The 19095-nt window shown below is 34.9% G+C and overlaps 1 protein-coding gene across 1 annotated transcript in view; it reads right to left on the reverse strand.

The window, feature by feature from the left end:
- Positions 1 to 19095, reverse strand: part of CSMD3 (CUB and Sushi multiple domains 3) — a 646074-nt gene that overhangs the window by 330574 nt on the left and 296405 nt on the right. The window contains exon 7 of the mRNA XM_087931634.1: positions 3597 to 3674. Within this exon, the coding sequence (XP_087787760.1) occupies positions 3597 to 3674 (78 nt within the window). The remainder of the gene's footprint in view (positions 1 to 3596; positions 3675 to 19095) is intronic.

The following is a 19095-nucleotide window of genomic DNA, read 5'->3' on the forward strand; positions in this document are numbered from 1 at the left end:
ATAGTTGGAGTGCAATATTTTGAATTGCATGTATTCTAATGCTGAAGTTTAGGGGGTGGGCAGGTTCTGTGTAAAACAAAACAAGTGGAAGATTAATTTCACTTTGTGAAACTGCATAGGCTTGTGGATGTACAATATTTAATAATATTAAATATTAAATACAATATTTAATAACCATTAAATATTCTTTTGAAGCTTGTGATAGAAAGTTCTCATTAACCTAAATATGGGATATGAATTCCAATACAATCATTATGTATGGAAATAACCCCCTAAAATTCACAGATAAAACAAAATTCATTCTTTGAGGCAATACATTTTATGCATATAGAGAGTATCTAAGTGCTTTGAAAGTAGTTCCACCCTGAAAAATGACTGTAATAATTATACACTTTTACCAATACCTCTGCTCTTTTAAAACTTTTCTGACTTCATATAATGTATAAATGGTATTAATTTCTTAATGTTGTATATTCAGCAGAACCTAAGTTAAAAATATTGTTCATCCCCATTACTCTTATCAAAAATAGGCATGTAGATTTTACTTGCATGTTGTCTCTAAGTAGATCAAAGAATAGAATATGTTAAGAAATTGAAGAGCTGCTCTCCCTTTTTACATCCACCGAGCTCACCATAACAGGAAGGCAGATAGATTATGGGTCCAATATATTAGGGATGTACCTCTGATGGGAACATGATAAGGGCGCCTTCGGAGCAGTGGACCCTTATCTGTGGAAAACCATTTTCCCTGAAGTTCCACTGGCCTCCACCATGTTCCTTTTTTCCAAAGGCCCTGAAGATGTGGACTGGAGACCATGAATGGAGACGGAACTGATCAAGTGATTGATTTGATTGTGTTGCTGCTGTTATGTGTAGGATGGAGTTTCATTGGTTTTTATGTTATGGATTTTAATGTTTAAGTTGCTTGGAGTCACCAGTGTGGACAGCCATATAATCTTTTTAATATATAATACAATTTCCCTCCAGGGAAAGATTAAAAGCAAACAAGGTCCAGGCAGAAGAAGAACATAATGGCTTTAAAATCTAAGGGACTGGTTTGGACAAAACTCAGCAGCACATTTTCGTGCAGCTGTTGATAAAAATAGGATCACCAAAATGATCTCCAATATCCGATGGTGAATATGGCGCAAGAAGAAGAATATAATACAATAAATTGCTCTGAACAAGCTCTTTTTTAATATTGAAATTAAATGTCACAATGCCCAGACTAACTTAATTGATTCAAGACACTTCAGACATGGATGTCACTATATGTGATATTTTTAGGATGAAGGCCAATAGATACAGGCATTTTATGGTAGATCAGGAGAGGTCCAAATATATGGTGGGGCACGTGGATCAAGATAACCAATGTTTGAGAAGTCAGCTCAACCTCTGTACCTTCTAAATGTCTGAAGGAGTTATTTGATTTTTAATGACATATTTTTTATTTTATTTGTATTGCCCAAGATCATAAAATTCTGAGGTCAGAATTTGTCACAAAATTGTTTGGTACTGTTCCATAATTGAAAAGGGGCTATTCAGAATTTTTCTAGCTGTTTCTTTCCTTTTGAAGAGTGGAAATGGGAGGAAAAGTCTCATAGAAGTTTAACATCACTTGACCCCTTCCTCAAGCGTGAGATTATAAATTGTCATGTGACTACTGACTATCCTATGTGTTTTTCCAAAGCTACCCCCCCCCCCGCCATAAATAAAATCTTACAGTGAGTGAAGATGTCAACCTCTTCCCTATGCAGAATCTGATGCAGGTCAATTCAACTGCAACCCCAATTACAGAAGTGTAGGAATCTAAGTCATACCTAATATTCAATAAAATCTGGAGCCAAGTTTTATCCTAACAGAGATGTGTAGCACTTCAAAATGTTTTAGAAAAAGTATGAGCACACAATTAAACATCTATTAGTGATCTCGTAAAACACCATGTCTTTTCCTGAGATTGCCACAGCTGTCCTTTGCAGAAAATGAAGTTCTGCTACTAAAATAATAACTATAAAGTGCCTGGAAAACATACTATATTGAAATAATCTGTTAAACAATAGAACTAGCATTGATGATGTTACCTAATTTGGGTAATGAAACATCTTGAAGAAAATAACAAAGCTAAGAGAGAGCCAACGATCCCTCATTTCAACCCTGAGCTACAAATATTCTCCTTTATCGGTATTCCAAACCTGGGTTGCAGAAATCTGAAGGACAACCAGGTAATAACACATGTAGAGAAAATTCAAAATTTTGATGTGACCTAGTTTTGTCTGAAGCCCTTATCTAGTAGCAGATGTCTTGTATTCTCCACAAACTCTAGTTTTTGCATAAATGGTATAATATTACTGTACAATTATACAGATCAATTTCCTTCAGGTTCCAAGATTCAAGAAGACTTAGTCTCTCAGTTCAGTTTTTCTTCTCCAACGGCAAAGTAGTGTACACTATCCATTTATTTTAGGTATCCTTTTCCCTTATCTTCTTTAGAGAGGGAATAACTGAGTTTGTTAGCTTTCTAATACCAACATTTCATGTCATTGTATAATCATTACATCAACCAAAGGGAAACTAAGAAAATATTGGAAAAAAATTGGACTGGATTTTTAAAAAGTTAGAGTTTAATATTTAGGTAGACTGAAAAACCTGGAGAAAAAAAGTCTAAACTAAGCAGAGCATGCTTCAACATGGGCTTGGAGGTGTTTTATTCTTTCTAATTTTTCATCATTTATTCTCTAAATCAGACAATGGAACCCATTGGCAGCCTTGGGTGGGGGCGAGAGATCATATGACATCCTGTTCAAAATCATTTTTCTATTACTTTCTGCCAGCCCATAAAAATAATTAACAAAGCTTGACATTTCAATCCTTTGTGCATTGCTAAATATTTCTCTGAGAAAAATAATACAAAGCAAACTCTCTACCACTGCAGAATAAATCTGTTTATTATACATAATGAAGATGTTATTTCCTTGTATGCATCAATCAAATTTGAAAGGTTGTCATCCTATATATTAATGGAAAAATATGTTTCTTTCAATTCTTTTTATGAAGACATAAAAATAATGCATAGTTACTTATATTAACGTAACTTCCAACAAAAGCAGAAGAGGAAAATAGCAATAGCACTTAGACTTATATACCACTTCGCAGTGCTTTTACAGCCCTCTCTAAGCTGTTTACAGAGTCAGCATCTTACCCCAACAATCTGGGTCCTCATTTTACTGACCTCAGAAGGTTGGAAGGCTGAGTCAACCTTGAACTGATCAGGATTGAACTCTTGGCAGTGAACAGTGAGTTAATCTGCAATACTGCATTCTAACCACTGGCTCTTATATATATTTAAATTTATTATAATTCTTAATTTAAACTGGAACATTAACAGTGAAAGAAACATATTCTGATATGCCAATGTTATACAGAGTCACTCTTCACAGCACATCTACACTTTTGCATATTCATCATGCAGACCGGAGCATAAAGATTTCATACACATAAATGCTTAAATATATGTGAAACAGTACAACACACAAACAACAGAGACAGCACAAACTTCACTCTTGCACTAAAAAAGTAACAAAAAGAAGTACACTCACAGATAGAAAACTTGTTGCTGTTGTCTTTCCCTGGAAACAATTTAAATCCTCTAGATTTAAAATCTATGGCCTTTTTCACTAGTTAAGAAAACAAACAAAAACACATATCAGATAAAGCAATCTAAAAAAAAAATTCATTTCAATTGACAATTATTTTTAATCATGGAAGTACAAATTAAAAGTAATTTATTTCCAACAGCATCATGGACCCAAAAGACTTGAAAAGAATATATATTTTTACACAAAAGGCAAATATTTATAATGTTTCTATACAGTAGCTACAAAGGCATACACAAAGGAAAAACATATATTTTCTTGAAATGAATGTATATTATGCCTTTTATGCAAAATATTAAAATTAACTTAAATATTTTCCCATGTGCCATAACTGGATTTGGGCAATTTCACTGTGCAGTTATGGAACTTGGAAAACTGAATTTAATTATGGGGCACAGCAGACTTGGCAATCCTTTTCTTATTTAATGTGTGTTTATTTCCCTTATTAATGGGGACCAACATTTTATCTTATTTTTCCAAGAACTTTACTATGATATTTCAAATCCATTATGGCATTGTAAAACACAAAGTTGATACTTCACCGATCCTTTAGCACAATGGACTAAAAATTCTACCCATGAGGATATATGGGAAGACTTTGAATTATCATCAAATTATTTTCCAACCACAGTTCAAGAAAATAATCATAGTCAATAAGAAAGTATTATATAGACTTGTTTTTCCATCTCATTTAATTATAAAATTTTAAGTAATTTTAAAATGTCTAGGGAAAGAAAATTACAGCATTAAAATAGTATCCACATTTGTGATGAATAGATAACCTTCTACCAATCTATCAATACACAATCAGCCACTATATACAATTCAATCACCAGGATAGTATACTGAGATTTTAACCAAGTGAAAGAGATTGATGATAAAATTAAATAATATTGTTTGATAAACTACTGTATTATAACTTAATCATAGATTCAAATTAAATATGGAAAATTGAACTTAGAGAGAAAAGGCATGGTTACAATGTTTAAAGTTTATAACTAATCAAATAAATGATTTTTAATCTATGAATCACAGTTCTCTGCTTGTAACAACAGTCCCTATTGTTGTTCTCCTGTATTGTTATTCTATTACATTGTTACCATAGTCTCATTTTTATAGAGCTATTCATTTACAGAATGACCATTTACAAAAGTGAACTAAGTATATTCATCTTTAGTATAACATCCATTTGATTTCTGCAGCTGGAATTCCTGCTTCTACACAAATATTAAAGATCCAGAAATCTGACATTTTCCATCTATGAATGCTTCAGAAATAATGTTTACTGCCCATCTGTAGCTAGCACATCCTCACAAAGTATTTCTAAATTTATTACTTTGTTTTCATCTCTCAAAGAAGTGCAGTGTTTCATTTTGATATAAAAATATTTTACAGATAGATCAATTCTATATCCTTCAAAAGAGGGGAAAATCATATTTGCCCAACTGTCCTAGAACAAATCCTAGATATATCTTAAATATTGCAGTCCAAGTTACTGAGTAATTTTATGGCTGTATCATTTCCAGATTTCATCAAGAAACTCACCAAGCAAAATACACAACTCCATCAGTTTCCTCAACATTTTCTACCACTAAACCTCCTTTTTATAGCATCTTTTCTGACAAAAGTACCTAACTATCTTCAATTTTCCATAATTATTTCCCATGTGAGTTTGCCAATAAAGGAAGTGTCTTAAGATGGATTTCTGGAATTCACATTATATATATTATGTTACTTAATAATCATGTTGGAAACATGGTTCTTCATTCCATGATTTAAATGATTATAAAAATATATTACTTAGCTACTTGCTTTCAGATCATTTGCTGTACACATTTATGCTGCATTTTGGCCAAATAACAAAATTATGTGTTCTTTTTTATTGTTATTATTATATTTTAGAGTACTACCTGAGATGCAATAGAGAACATAAACTAAAAGGGAGAAAGGAATCAGAATTCATGAAGCAAATGATAAATGTTTGAATGTGAATAGAAGAGATGGAAGTCAGAAACAAGAGGCAGTATTTCAGGGTATTTGACTTCAGAAAACCATTTTGTATTCTTCCCATTTTTCTTCTCCACCAACTACCCAAATCATGATCCTTGAGATATCTCCCAAGCATTTAGGATTCCTAGGCAATAATAATAATAATAATAATAATAATAATAATAATAATAATAATAATAATAATCCAAAAAGTGATTTTGTTTTACTCTATTTGCCAAAAGCTGAATGGGATAGAAGACTTCTACAGGCAAAGCAGGAAGAAAAACATGGCCTCAATGACCATATTAAGAAGAGCCAAGAATGCTTGCTAAGGACGTCAATCAAGGAAAGCTCTTGAAAATAACAAAGATGAAGGCTGAATACAGAAAAGAAATAATTGGAAACAAATTTGTTAATTAGAAGAACAAGCTGCTGCATGGTTAATACTTGATGGATTAAAATAGCTGATTAAAAAACCCACATGGAGTTGGTTAAGATCAGAGTTAAAGAAGCTGAAGTCTCTATTTTAGTGGCTCAGGAACATACTTTGACAACTAATTATGTGAAGGCAAAAATCTTACAGTAATTGACAACAGCAAATGCCATCTTTCTAATAAAAAGGATGAAACAATTAATCAGTGGCTGCAGCAAAATTTCACAAACTGACTACAAGCAGTCACAACTGAGTTGCCAAAATTATTAATTGGAAACTTTGCCTGAAGTTTGAATTTGAATATAGTAAAAACTACTGGAATCGAATAGGGTTTAGAAAATGAGTGGGTTAAGATCTTATGAACTTTATGCAAACAGACAGGTATTTTATTCATAACATGCCTGATAAAACAGTGATTTAAAAGAGGTAAACCTGGTTCACTGATGTTGCTACTGAGAGTGATTTTAGCATCGAAGAAAAACAATGGGGAAAATATGAAATATAAGGACTTGCAGATCAAAGTTGAATATTTTTTTAAAAAAAAATGTTACACCAATCTTGATTGGAGTCATTGGAGCAATACCAAAAGGACTTCCTCAAAATCTGGAAATATTGAATTTATCCGATTTGAGCACTCTAATGTTACAAAAAAGCCCCCTGATTGAAACTGCCTCTATTCTTAGATGCTATCTTAATAATAAATGCAATGGCTCAGCAGTTAAAGACTATGAGCTTGTCAACTGAAAAATTGGCAGCCAGGGTTCGAGATCCAAGTGCCCTTTGATGGGACAAGCTCCCATTGCCCACCTAGCAATTCGAAAGCATGCATCTATTTATCTACTCATATGCACTTCGATAAGAATGTAACAGTGTTCTATGTGCCTTGGCATATAGCCATGCTGGCCAGATGACTATGGAAAGGGTCTTCAGACAACATTGGTCTCTCAGCTAAGAAATGGAGATGAGAACTGTCTACTAGACTTAGGAACCTTTTCCTTTTCCTTTATCTTAATAATATTTAGGTCCTTTGTTAGTACTTGAATTATTACATTTTAAGACTGTTGATCTAACAGTAGATTACTTACACATAATAGTAATAATAGTAAACACCATTCAACAACATCTGCTTATCCCAGGTCCTTGGGATAGAATCAATAGGTGGATAAAAACGCCAAATCGAGTCTAAAAACTGGCTGGCTGTGTGATCAATCACAATTTAACTACAACAAGAACAACAACAACAATAATAATAGAACAACTATAACAAAAGAAAGCATAATAGCACCAATAGTAATAGGCATCTTGAATACAGTCCCAAAACAACTAGAGCACCCATGAACGCCATCAACATTAATTAAAACACCATTAATCAATTGCAAAAGGCACTAAACTTGGAAAAGCTTACATCCTGAAATGATACTTTTAATATTATTAAAAAACAACATCTGCCAATCCTTTAGAAAGGACTTGCTATGTGGATAAAAATGCTAAGTGTGATTTTTCTGCATATTTCCAGCAATTCTTATTCTGATCCCCCTCCCCCTTCTCTTACATAATGTTTAGTATTCATCACTCTCATTCAATCAACATTTTCTTGGCTGTTAAAGGATCATTGGCTATTTTGGAGATTTTTAAAATTTATTTGTGGGATTTATTCCATCTGCCCACACTGCTCATTTCTGCTTCTTATACCTGTGCGTTACAATTTAGCTAATTAATTATCTGAAATAGAGGAAATGGTAACAGTGTGTTAAAACAACAACAATAACAACAATAAAAGGTTTTAGCTAAAAACTTTTGCAATACAAGTGGAACAATGCCCCAGACTTTCAAATAACTAATTAAGCATCTGACTTAGGTTGTGATTATAGATGCTGTAATTTAGATATAAATCTTTGCAAGATTTCATGCTAATTCCTGTATGTTGAATTTGAGTACATACAATACAATTATATCTCCTACGGTATATTAAAATCATAGTGACTTTCTTAATAATTGGTTAGATTGTCTTTCAAGTCCTTATTACAAATATTTCTTCTCTTATTATACAAATGGCGCATCTCCAATGAGGTGATATCAAATTATATTACACAACCTAAATAAAATATTTCATTTATCAGTAGTAAATGGGTAGGTGGAGTGGAAATGGTGGAATAAACTGATAGTTACATTATAGGATAGTATTTCAAAGCAGAAACAAACATCAAACAAAAATGAACCAAAGAACCTATAAAATAGACACTAGAATTTTGATGTTAAGGGGAAAAAACTTCTGTTTCTTCATTTGTACTGATATTATAATTATTATATTAGAGCTAAAGACAATCATTAAATGTAAGAAAACACTCCCTCTCCTCCTCCCAATCATATGATGAAAAGGAGAAAATGAACAGAACCAATCAAGAGGTAGTCAAAAAATGTCCCAGTTGTTTTAACTTGTATTATTAACACAACGGCTTCATCAGGTGGCATTGATGGGAAGGATGGGACATGGACCACATTCATTCTAAGCTCATGCAGTAATAATGGGAGAAATATGGTCTTCAAATTACTAGGCTTTTGGCTATGAAGGCTTCATAAATGGGGAAAAAAACAATGCCTTGAATAGTACTGAACACTTACTGGAAATTAGTATAACTGGCACAGCAGAGATATAACATGTACAAAAGCACATCCTGACTTTTCCATTACTTTCAATACCAGCTGGATAATTTGAAGACACCCATGCTTTGTGTTTTGCCACAGTCCATCTGCAAGATGATTAAAGCATGATTGTCTGTGATAAGGATTCTATAACAAGACAACGTTGGTGTACATGAATTTGGGTAAAGGTCTTTCTACTCACAGCTGCTAATGGCTCTTTGAGAAGGAGCTATAAATCTTGAAAGTTGCTTAAATAGTTCCTGTCATGCCCCTGTCAAAGTCTGAATCCAAGGAGGAAGACAAACAGCTGGCAGGGAGTGGGAGAGTGGTTCTGTTGGCTGTGAAGGAAACTGGGGAAGGTAGAAGTCCAGCCGGGCAGAGCAGGGAAGAAGTAGAACAAGGGAGAGGGAGTTCAGAGGAAGACCCAGGCCCAGGCCCTTTCATCCTAGGGCATGCAGGGAGGAACGGAGAAGAGAGCAACATGGATTGCATGGCTTAGAGGGGAGGAAAGAGCCCTGATTCCCTTCATTAGCCACAGCTGTGAAGAAAGTTTAAAAGAAATGCATGTTGCGTGCGACAGCTGCTGGGAGCAAATGTGACTTTATCTTGTGTTGACTTTGCTTATCTGTGTTCCTGGCGTCTTCCCAATCATGTTGAGTTTTGCCATGTGTTCACATCTAGAATTCTTGGTCCTGCCCTGCCAAACTCATCATTTTGCCTTGATTGGACTTATAGTTACAGTTTTTGTTGACCAGATTTTGGACTTGATTCTCTGAAGTCAAAGGCTGTTCCTGGGAGAGTTTTTCTCCAGCTAGAAGGTAACCAGGATATTGGGGGCAAAGTTGGAGCTAATAAAGGGACTCTTATTGATTATCTGACTGTATTGCCTTTGTGCCATGCCCCAGATCATCACAGTAGCCCAATTCTGACTGGGACAATAAACTAATAACAACAATAGCAACACTTCGTCTTATATACTGCCTCAAAGTACTTTACAGCCCTTACAGAGTTTACAGAGTCAGCATATTGCCTCCCAAAGTCTAGGTTCTCATTTTACCAATCTCAGAAGGATGGAAGGTTGAGTCAACTTTCAGCCAGTGAGAATCAAATTCCTGGCAATGAGCAGGGATTTAGCTTTCTATACAACATTCTAACCACTGTGCCACCATGATTCCTAATTCAGAGCAAAAGATGGAAAATACACTGCTCAAAAAAATAAAGGGAACACAAAAATAAGACATCCTAGATCTGAATGAATGAAATATTCTTATTAAATACTTTGTTCATTACATAGTTGAATGTGCTGACAACAAAATCACACAAAAATTATCAATGGAAATCAAATTTAGCAACCCATGGAGGTCTGGATTTGGAGTTACACTCAAAATTAAAGTGGAAAAAAACACTACAGGCTGATCCAACTTTGATGTAATGTCCTTAAAACAAGTTAAAATGAGGCTCAGTCTCCACATGCCTGTATGACCTCCCTACAACACCTGGGCATGCTCCTGATGAGGTGGCAGATGGTCTCCTGAGGGATCTCCTCCCACACCTGGACTAAAACATCCCCCAACTCCTGGACAGTCTGTAGTGCAATGTGGCATTGGTGGATGGAGCGAGACATGATGTCTCAGATGTGCTCAATTGGATTCAGGTCTGGGGAACAGGCGGGCCAGTCCATAGCATCAATGCCTTCATCTTACAGGAACTGCTGACACACTCCAGCCACATGAAGTCTAGCATTGTCTTGCATTAAGAGGAACCCAGGGCCAACCGCACCAGCATATGGTCTCACAAGGGGTCTGATGATCTCATCTCAGTACCTAATGGCAATCAAGCTACCTCTGGCAAGCACATGGAGGGCAGTGCAGCCCCCTAAAGAAATGCCACCCCACACTATTACTGACCCACTGCCAAACTGGTCATACTGGAGGATGTTGCAGGCAGCAGAATATTCTCTATGGCGTCTCCAGACCCTGTCACGTCTGTCACATGTGCTCAGTGTGAACCTGCTTTCACCTATGAAGAGCACAGGGCGCCAGTGGTGAATTTGCCAATCTTGGTGTTCTCTGGAAAATGCCAAACATCCTGCACAGTGTTGGGCTGTAAGCACAACCCCCCACCTATGGATGTCAGGCCCTCATACCACCTTCATGTTTCTGACTGTTTGAGCAGCCACATACACATTTGTGGCCCGCTGGAGGTCATTTTGCAGGGCTCTGGCAGTGCTCCTCCTGTCCCTCCTTGGACAAAGGAGGAGGTAGCCTTTCTGATGCTGGGTTGTTGCCCTCCTACAGCCTCCTCCACATCTTCTGATGTACTGGCCTGTCTCCTGGTAGCACCTCCATTCTCTGGATACCATGCTGACAGACACAGCAAACCTTCTTGCCACAGTTCGCATTGATGTGCCATCCTGGATGAGCTGCACTACCTGAGCAACTTGTGTGGGTTGTAGACTCCCACTACCTGAGCCACTTGTGTGGGTTGTAGACTCTGTCTCACTAGAGTGAAAGCACTGCCAGCATTCAAAAGTGACCAAACCATCAGCCAGAAAGCATAGGAACTGAGAAGTGGTCTGTGGTCATCACCTGCAGAACCACTCCTTTATTGGGGATGTCTTGCTAGCTGCCTATGCTTTCTACCTGTTATCTATTCCATTTTCACAACAGCATGTGAAATTGATTGTCAATCAGTGTTGCTACCTAAGTGGACAGTTTGATTTCATAGAAGTGTGATTGACTTGGAGTTACATTGTGTTGTTTAAGTGTTCCTTTTATTTTTTTGAGCAGTGTACAAGGCACTGGAAGAATGATGAAGATCCAACCATTTACATAGAGAAAAAGAGAAAGATAATAATACCTATCTTCCACTCCCAATCCCCACATATAGCCCATAGAATATCATAATTAAAGGTTCCAAAGATAAGGAAAAACAGATTCAGGCATCAATTTATGCTGCTGTATTTCTCAGGAATAATAGATCCTTTTCTGTTTTGTAGTACTTTCCTTCTCTGAACAATGAGTTAATGCTTTACTTAACAATATTTGAACTATGGACTTCAAGTAGTGTTTTTGTGTATGAAAAATCTCTCCCCAATCCACTTTTCATTTCATAATCTTGATCTTGAAGTTAACTTGATTCAATTTGGTCTTCTCTCTGCCTTCTTGAGTTGTGGGGAATCAAGCATAAATTGTGACTTGTTTTCATGATGTTGGGGAGTGATCTGTACTTTGAGTTTAAAGTCCTATGCACAAGACTGAAATGCATTTTTGGTGCAGCCATTTTTTCTCTATCTATCATAATTACAAATGTGTTTTACTATATAGCTGCAAAGAAACAAAATCCAGCAGTCTAGTGTGAATCTTTTCATTATTGTATTAAGTCAAACATGCTCTTTTCCAGTATTGTAGATGTCAACACCTTTCTAAAATCGTCTTTGCCAATGAAGCTAGATTAGCATTCCTTATTGATAGAGAAACCTATTGCCCTTCTTGTAGCAAGAGTGACCATTGTTCATTTAACTGAGATGTTTAATATTTGTATCACATGGTTGAAGCTTCTTTAAGGTTTTTAGCAGAAATAGGATCTGTAGCACCAGTTTATAGCATTATGAAGACATTATTATAGAAATATATTGTAAGGCTGACAGCTCAGATACACTACACATTGGTAATAAAAATGTGCATGGGTGATTCTATTTATTGCTTCTGTGTGCAGTAATTTCACCCAACCAACATCAGAGAGCACCAGCAGAAAAATGATACATTATGCTGCAAAGCAACCATCTTTGTACAACTAAGTTTACTAAACTATACATTAATATTTTTTGCCTAAGGCTTCGTATAGAAGATATTGTCTCTCGGGGTTAAGTATTTTTCAGTCCAAAGAGTGGAAGACGTTTAAACTCTTTCTTGTTTTTCCTGTCAAAATCAAAGGAAGTTAATTCAAAAAACAATTACTTTCAAAATGTAATGTATTAAATGGAAATGAAAAACAAACCTCTGAAAGATGTAGCAGCCAATATTTTTTGTCTCCTATGGATCTTGTTGTGAAAATGCATGTGGTTTTGGAGATAAATGGTCAGTTTTAAGCAAACTTGTATTCAAGAATACATGTACTCTATCCTTGGTACTCCTTGAATGTATTCTTTTTCATCCTGCTTATTTAATATGTATTGTGAAGGCATTGTAAGAAAATAGATTACAAAGTAGAAAGATTTTGCAGTTCATGAATGGATAATGGGCATCCATAGGACTTTACTGCTTTTGTCAAAACGTTTAAAGTACAATTGTGGTCTTCCAGAGGAAGATTGTTCTTTTTTGTTATATGAGTGCAGTGTCACCATGCACAGACAAAAGGGGAAGGGTGTGCATTGTTATGCTACAATGCTGATTTTGTCTATCTATTTCCTTGTTCCCTTCCTTGTGGATGCTGCTGCAGATAGTTCAGCCAAAATAATATTACATGCTTAAAAAGAGAAAATAAGAATGGGTTGTATACATTGTGATCCGATAATAAATGGGACTTTCAAAGGCCACATATATAATTATATTCCTAAACTGATAAAACACTATATTTTACAGAGAGAGGGGGAGAGAGGGAGGGAGGCAGGGAGGCAGGGAGGGAGGGGGAGAGAGAGAGAGAGAGCACTATCAACTAAGAATAAATTATCAAGTATTCTTGCCTGAAATACTTAGAATGGAATAAAGTTTTTTATTAAACAGTCATTTTTGCAGCACTTCTGGAAAAAACAGTATGAGACGAATGTTAAAATAATAAAATATATTGATTCTTACTTATGGAGGCAGTGTGACTAGAAACTTATGGGGGCAGTGTGACTAGTTCTGCCTAACTTTGAGAATTAACTATATTTACTACTGTCAGTAAACCTATCCATAAATCTAGAATATGATTCCAGGAGAAAAGAAAAACACCATCCAATAATTTGTAACTAGCTTTTCTGTTCAAGGTTTTGATTTGGTTTCATGTTTAAAATCTTGAAGTGTCAGCTTTTTATTGATTCCAGCACCCTTATTTTTCTACTGAATGTATGCCAAATGCCATATGTGTAAACTATATTTCAATCAGTATATTAAATTCATATTGTGAAGTTTTGAGGCCTTGTATCCCTTTGAAACAAAGTTCAGATAATACGCATCTCAAGGCTAGTCCCTTTTTAATAAATAATATCTCTGATTTTGAGCACACCTCAGTCTTCTTCATGCTGATTTTATGGCAGAACACTAGAGGAACTTCTTTCAGCAAGAAAAGGACCCTTCTCCAGCAGCACTGATTTAAGGAGGTTCCAGCTGGACTACTTTAGGAAATACTGGAATTCTTCAGAATCCACATGGTCAAGGTACTAGCCTAGAAACCAGAAGATTATGAAATTTAGCACTGCCTTAAGCCTGCCTTAAGTTCTACTTTCACCTTAGGTATGAAGGCTGGCTTGATGTGCTTGGGCCAGTCAACCCAAATTCAACTCTCAGCTCAACGGACCTCTCAAGGCTGTTGTTATGGAGAAAACAAGACGAAGAGAGAGTATTAGGTATGTTCACTACCTTGAGTTATTTATAAAAAATAATACAGGTAGGATAAAAAATGCCTTTAAAAAAAATCAATGCCAGGTACTCTTGGCATTTGCTAATGATCTTTCATGCTGGATGTCAGTATGGAATGCTGTGGGAAATCAAGATTGCTGTACTGCAGGCCATTTCTGATGACTATCAGCTGCCTTCAATTTGGCAGTTCAAATCCCACCAGGTTCATAGATTCACAGATCATAGAGATTCATAGATCATAGAGTTGGAAAGGACCTTGGAGGTCCTCTAGTCCAACCCCTTGCTGGAGCAGGAGACCTAGGACAAATTTGATTCAGTCTTCCATCCTTCTGAGGTGGGTCAAATGAGGATCCAGATTGTTGGGGGGGAAATATGCTGACTATGTTAAAGAGGACTGTAAAGCACTGTGAAGCAGTATATAAGTCTAAGTGCTATTGTTATTAATAGCCAGCACTGGGAAAGGCTTAGTGAAATATTTTCCTGCAATTGTGACCTGAAATATTTTTTCCGAGTTGCTTCATCAAGTTGAAACAAACACCTCTTTACTTCACAATGTTACTTCAATGGCATTTATCTATTATCATGTTAATCATGTTATCTCAATGACATTGATCTCTTTGTTAACTGAATCTAAGTTTGTCTGCACATGCCTACTTTATATCTGTTGATTTGTTATCACTGTGGGCTTTAGAGATTGGAACATGATATCTGGGATCCTCAAAGTGATCATGTTATCTATCAATCATTATAGTTAAATGGAAATATGAAGTCTTACATTAAGATCAGCATTAACAAACCCAGGAAAATCTAACGGCCTGTTTCAGTTAGCAAAAGCAGTATTCTGAAGTTAGCAGGTGGCAGTTAGCAAAATATCCTTTTCTGAAATGCAACATTCAAATAGCCAAATAACAAGTCTTTATAAGAAGTTGAAAGAAGCAAGTACAATAATATTATTTATGCAATACTTTTTAAATACTAATCTTAAATGCCCCTATATACTTACTTACTTACTTACTTGCTTGCTTGCTTGCTTGCTTACTTACTTACCTAATGTATGTATGTATGTATGTATGTATGTATGTATGTATGTATGTTTGTATTTCAAAGCAGCAACAAGTTGTTGCAAAAACTGTGAAACTAACTTGCTTTGATCTAAAACAAATATATGAGCAAATATATGAGCAAATGTACTTTCTATTCCTTTGCAATATATATGTATGTTGAATTCAGTATTTTCAACATGGGATATTTATAATGGTTTGCTTTTGGATATGCAATTGAGAATTGAGCTTCTTTGTCTTATCTTGCAGTTATCAATATTAATATAGTGCAATAGCTGTTTATAAAGGAGAAAAATAATGTTGTCTAGTGGACCATGATCCCTGTACTTGAAATTTACCAAGTTATTAAGAATTGTGAAATAGCAAACACAGGGTGAAAGGGAGAAAATATATATTAAAATGGGGAATATATTTGCTGTAATGGTTTGCCAATCAATTTTATTTACAAATCTGTAAATAATATTTTATTTGACAGAGAGACCAATAGAAGATTTTTGACAAATCTGACCGTGTTTTCTTAAATTTCCATTTAATGATGGAAATTAGTGATATTTTATTTTTTAAAGAAGTTTCATGTTCATATACATATATATTGTGTATGTGTGTGAGAGAGAGTGAGTGAGTGAGAGAAAGAGAGAAAGAGAGAGGGGGTGGAGACAGTGAAGTTATAAAAAGAGGGAAGAAAGGAAAAGTAAGTCTTAGTGTATTAGAGAAAAAGTACTCCAGGCTATCTCATCTTCTGCATCACAAAATATCAAGGAAAAAATTATAATGGTAGAACTAATAAATATCTTATTTATAGAATGTTGGAAACCTTTATTACATGAAACAAAGAATATGAAATGGTATTTTTGATTAGGTAACAAGAAAATAATTATAACAAATGTGAGTATTTAAGGTCAGACAATTATTTTTTTTTAAAAAAAACTGATTTGTCACATTATTGATATTCTTTCTGTAATAATATATGCCATGTTCTGAAAAAAGTGCTACTTTTTCATTGATAAAATAACACAGTGTGTTTAATTGGCATTCTTTGTCTACAATTGTGCATAGTAACTAGAAGTGCATTTTAAAAATCACTATTCCTGAGGTGGTAGGCAACAACTAGCTTTTTTTTTCACAGCATGTAAATAATGATTTATTAGTTATTTTTTTACAACAGGAGATATTGTTCTTTTTTTAGAAGGATGTACATTTTCAAAGATACTCAGGAGATGTTAATTGGCACATAACATACTGTACCAGCACTGGGATTAGTCTGTCTTGCCTTATTCATGCAGAGATTATGTGAATGTGACCTAAAGCACATTAGACATAACAATATTCTATGTAAGAAAAGAATAATTTCACTGAAAGTCCAATCTACAATGTTCCTTTTATTATTTAAATAAAAGAATTTGATGATCTTTTTTTGAAGTCTAAGTAATGCCAGAATAAAACATAAGTATCTTAATTAAGCCAAACTTTGAGTGTTGTGATTTAAGCATAATTCTAGCACTGAGAACAATAATTATTCAACCTATAACTATTTTTTTTTTCAAGTAACTTAATAATTTGTCAGGGATGTATCTGACAGGGATAGTGATGAAAAGTATCTACAAAGAAGGAAAAGAGATTTTACTCTCCTTCTCTATCTCAGGCACTGATGGATCATGGAAATATCTCAAAAGTTTAAGAAAAGGATTTGTCCAAATAGGAATTAGATTTATCTCAAACTTTCTAAGTTGTCATTGACAGTTGTGAGAAGGCTTAATTGTTAGATAAGCAGATATCAAAAGGATTGGGGAAAAAAAAACTGGGATTGGGAATGAAAGGAAAGGAACTGGATAAGTTTTTCAATTTATAGGCAAAATATAGGCAACCCAATATAGAAAGATATATTCTCTACTTTGGAGAGTGAGTGATAATTAAACTTTTTGAATTCAATGCAAGCTATGGTTGGTCAAATTAAAATGAATACATACCTCTGACCTACACAATTTGAAAGAATATTTCGAAATATCAATATAGTTATAGATCTACCCAACCATAACAATGCAAACAGAAACTTTGATTTCTTTTTCTTTAAAAATTGTCATTTTATTTAGTCCAATATGTCTCAGCAGTAAATATAATATGGAACTGTTCTTGGGCACTTCTCCAATATCAGGAATATATGAATGCAGAATTGAGCAGTTATGCTAAAAGATTTTATGGATATATGAGGCTTTTACTTAAGCTCTTAAGAAACCTTGGAAAAAAATTTTTCATTATTACTTTGCAGGAGGAACAGGTGCAAACAAGCAGAATTGGGAATAAAGTGATCTGATTCCTTTGAGTGTAGAAAATAATTGAGAAAATAAGAGATGGCTAATAAATATAACATTATTTGCACATATTTGAGTCTAGAAATAAGGAGACTGAAACATGCACATAACTCTTGGTACATTTGATCCTTCACTATAAATAAATACAAAAAGAAAGTAATTAAAAAGCAATAATGAAAAGTTATACCATAAAGCCAGACTAATAATAATAATAACAACGACAGACAGACAGACCACAACACACCTGATATCAATATTGCAGAAAATAAAAAAAAGTCTAGTTCACTGATATTGCAATACCAGGTAATGCACAAATTGAAAAGAAACGACTAGAAAAAAATAATGAAATACCGCAATCTGCAAATTGAAGTTGAATGATAGTGGAGGAAGAAATCAATGGTTGTTATTAAAAGTAATAGGAGTCCTTGAAGCAGTACCCAGAAGGTTGCCTAAACACATGGAAATTTTGAACTTATCAGACTTAAATATTCAACGTCTGAACTTATCAGACTTTGCACAAAAAAAAAAAAAAAAACCCACCTTACTCAGAACTGCCTATATACTCAGACTTTACCTTAACGGCTCTTAGATCTCTGGTTAGGAACTGAACTGTTAAGTTTTTACCAATCCCAGACTGTGAATTGAATTGACAATTTCATTATTATCTCTTTTATTCATTAAACATGAAACTCAGCCAAATGAACATTTAAAAATGTATCACAAATATCATTGGCTGGTGCTGATGGTTGATACAGGTTGCTGTCAGCATCCTAGGTATCAACCAAGTATTATTTTAAAATGTATGATGAGTAGTGCAGTTTTTTTGCAGTTCTGGTATTACTGCAGGAAGCTGCAATTTCTTGATGTATTATATTTATCATTGTTGTTGTTGTTAATCGCACAATCAGCCAGAGGTTCAGTCTGTATTTGGCATTTTTGCCTACCTATTGAGTCCTCATCAAGGACCTGGGATAGGCAAATCTGGATGATTGATTGTGTTACAGTTATCATTGCAGTATGAAAGCTGTTTCAAGTAAAGCCACCTTCTGCAAATGACTGATGGCAGATTTATCAATGCCTATCATGTTCAAGTGGTGCTCCAGTTGTTTTGGAATCGCACCCAAGGCACCTATTAGTATTGGTACTACCCTTGGTTGCCTTTGCCACAATTGTTTCTATTTCTATTTGTAGGTCTTTGTATTTTGTTATCTTCTCTGATTCTTTTTTTTTTTCTATTCTGCTGTGTCCAGGCACTGCCACATCCAGTATCCAGACTTTTTTGTCTTTCTTTGTCTTATTAAGTATGGGGGTGGCAGGTGCCTGACTGTCTGAATTCTGAAGTCCCAGAGCAATTTAACTACTACTACTACTACTACTACTACTACTACTACTACTACTACTAGTGATGATGATGATGATGATGATGACTGGACAAGACCAAGCCTT

This window comes from Pseudonaja textilis, chromosome 3 (assembly GCF_049901715.1).
Source record: "Pseudonaja textilis isolate UNSWEBS1 chromosome 3, rPseTex1.2, whole genome shotgun sequence".
NCBI classification, from domain to species: domain Eukaryota; kingdom Metazoa; phylum Chordata; class Lepidosauria; order Squamata; family Elapidae; genus Pseudonaja; species Pseudonaja textilis.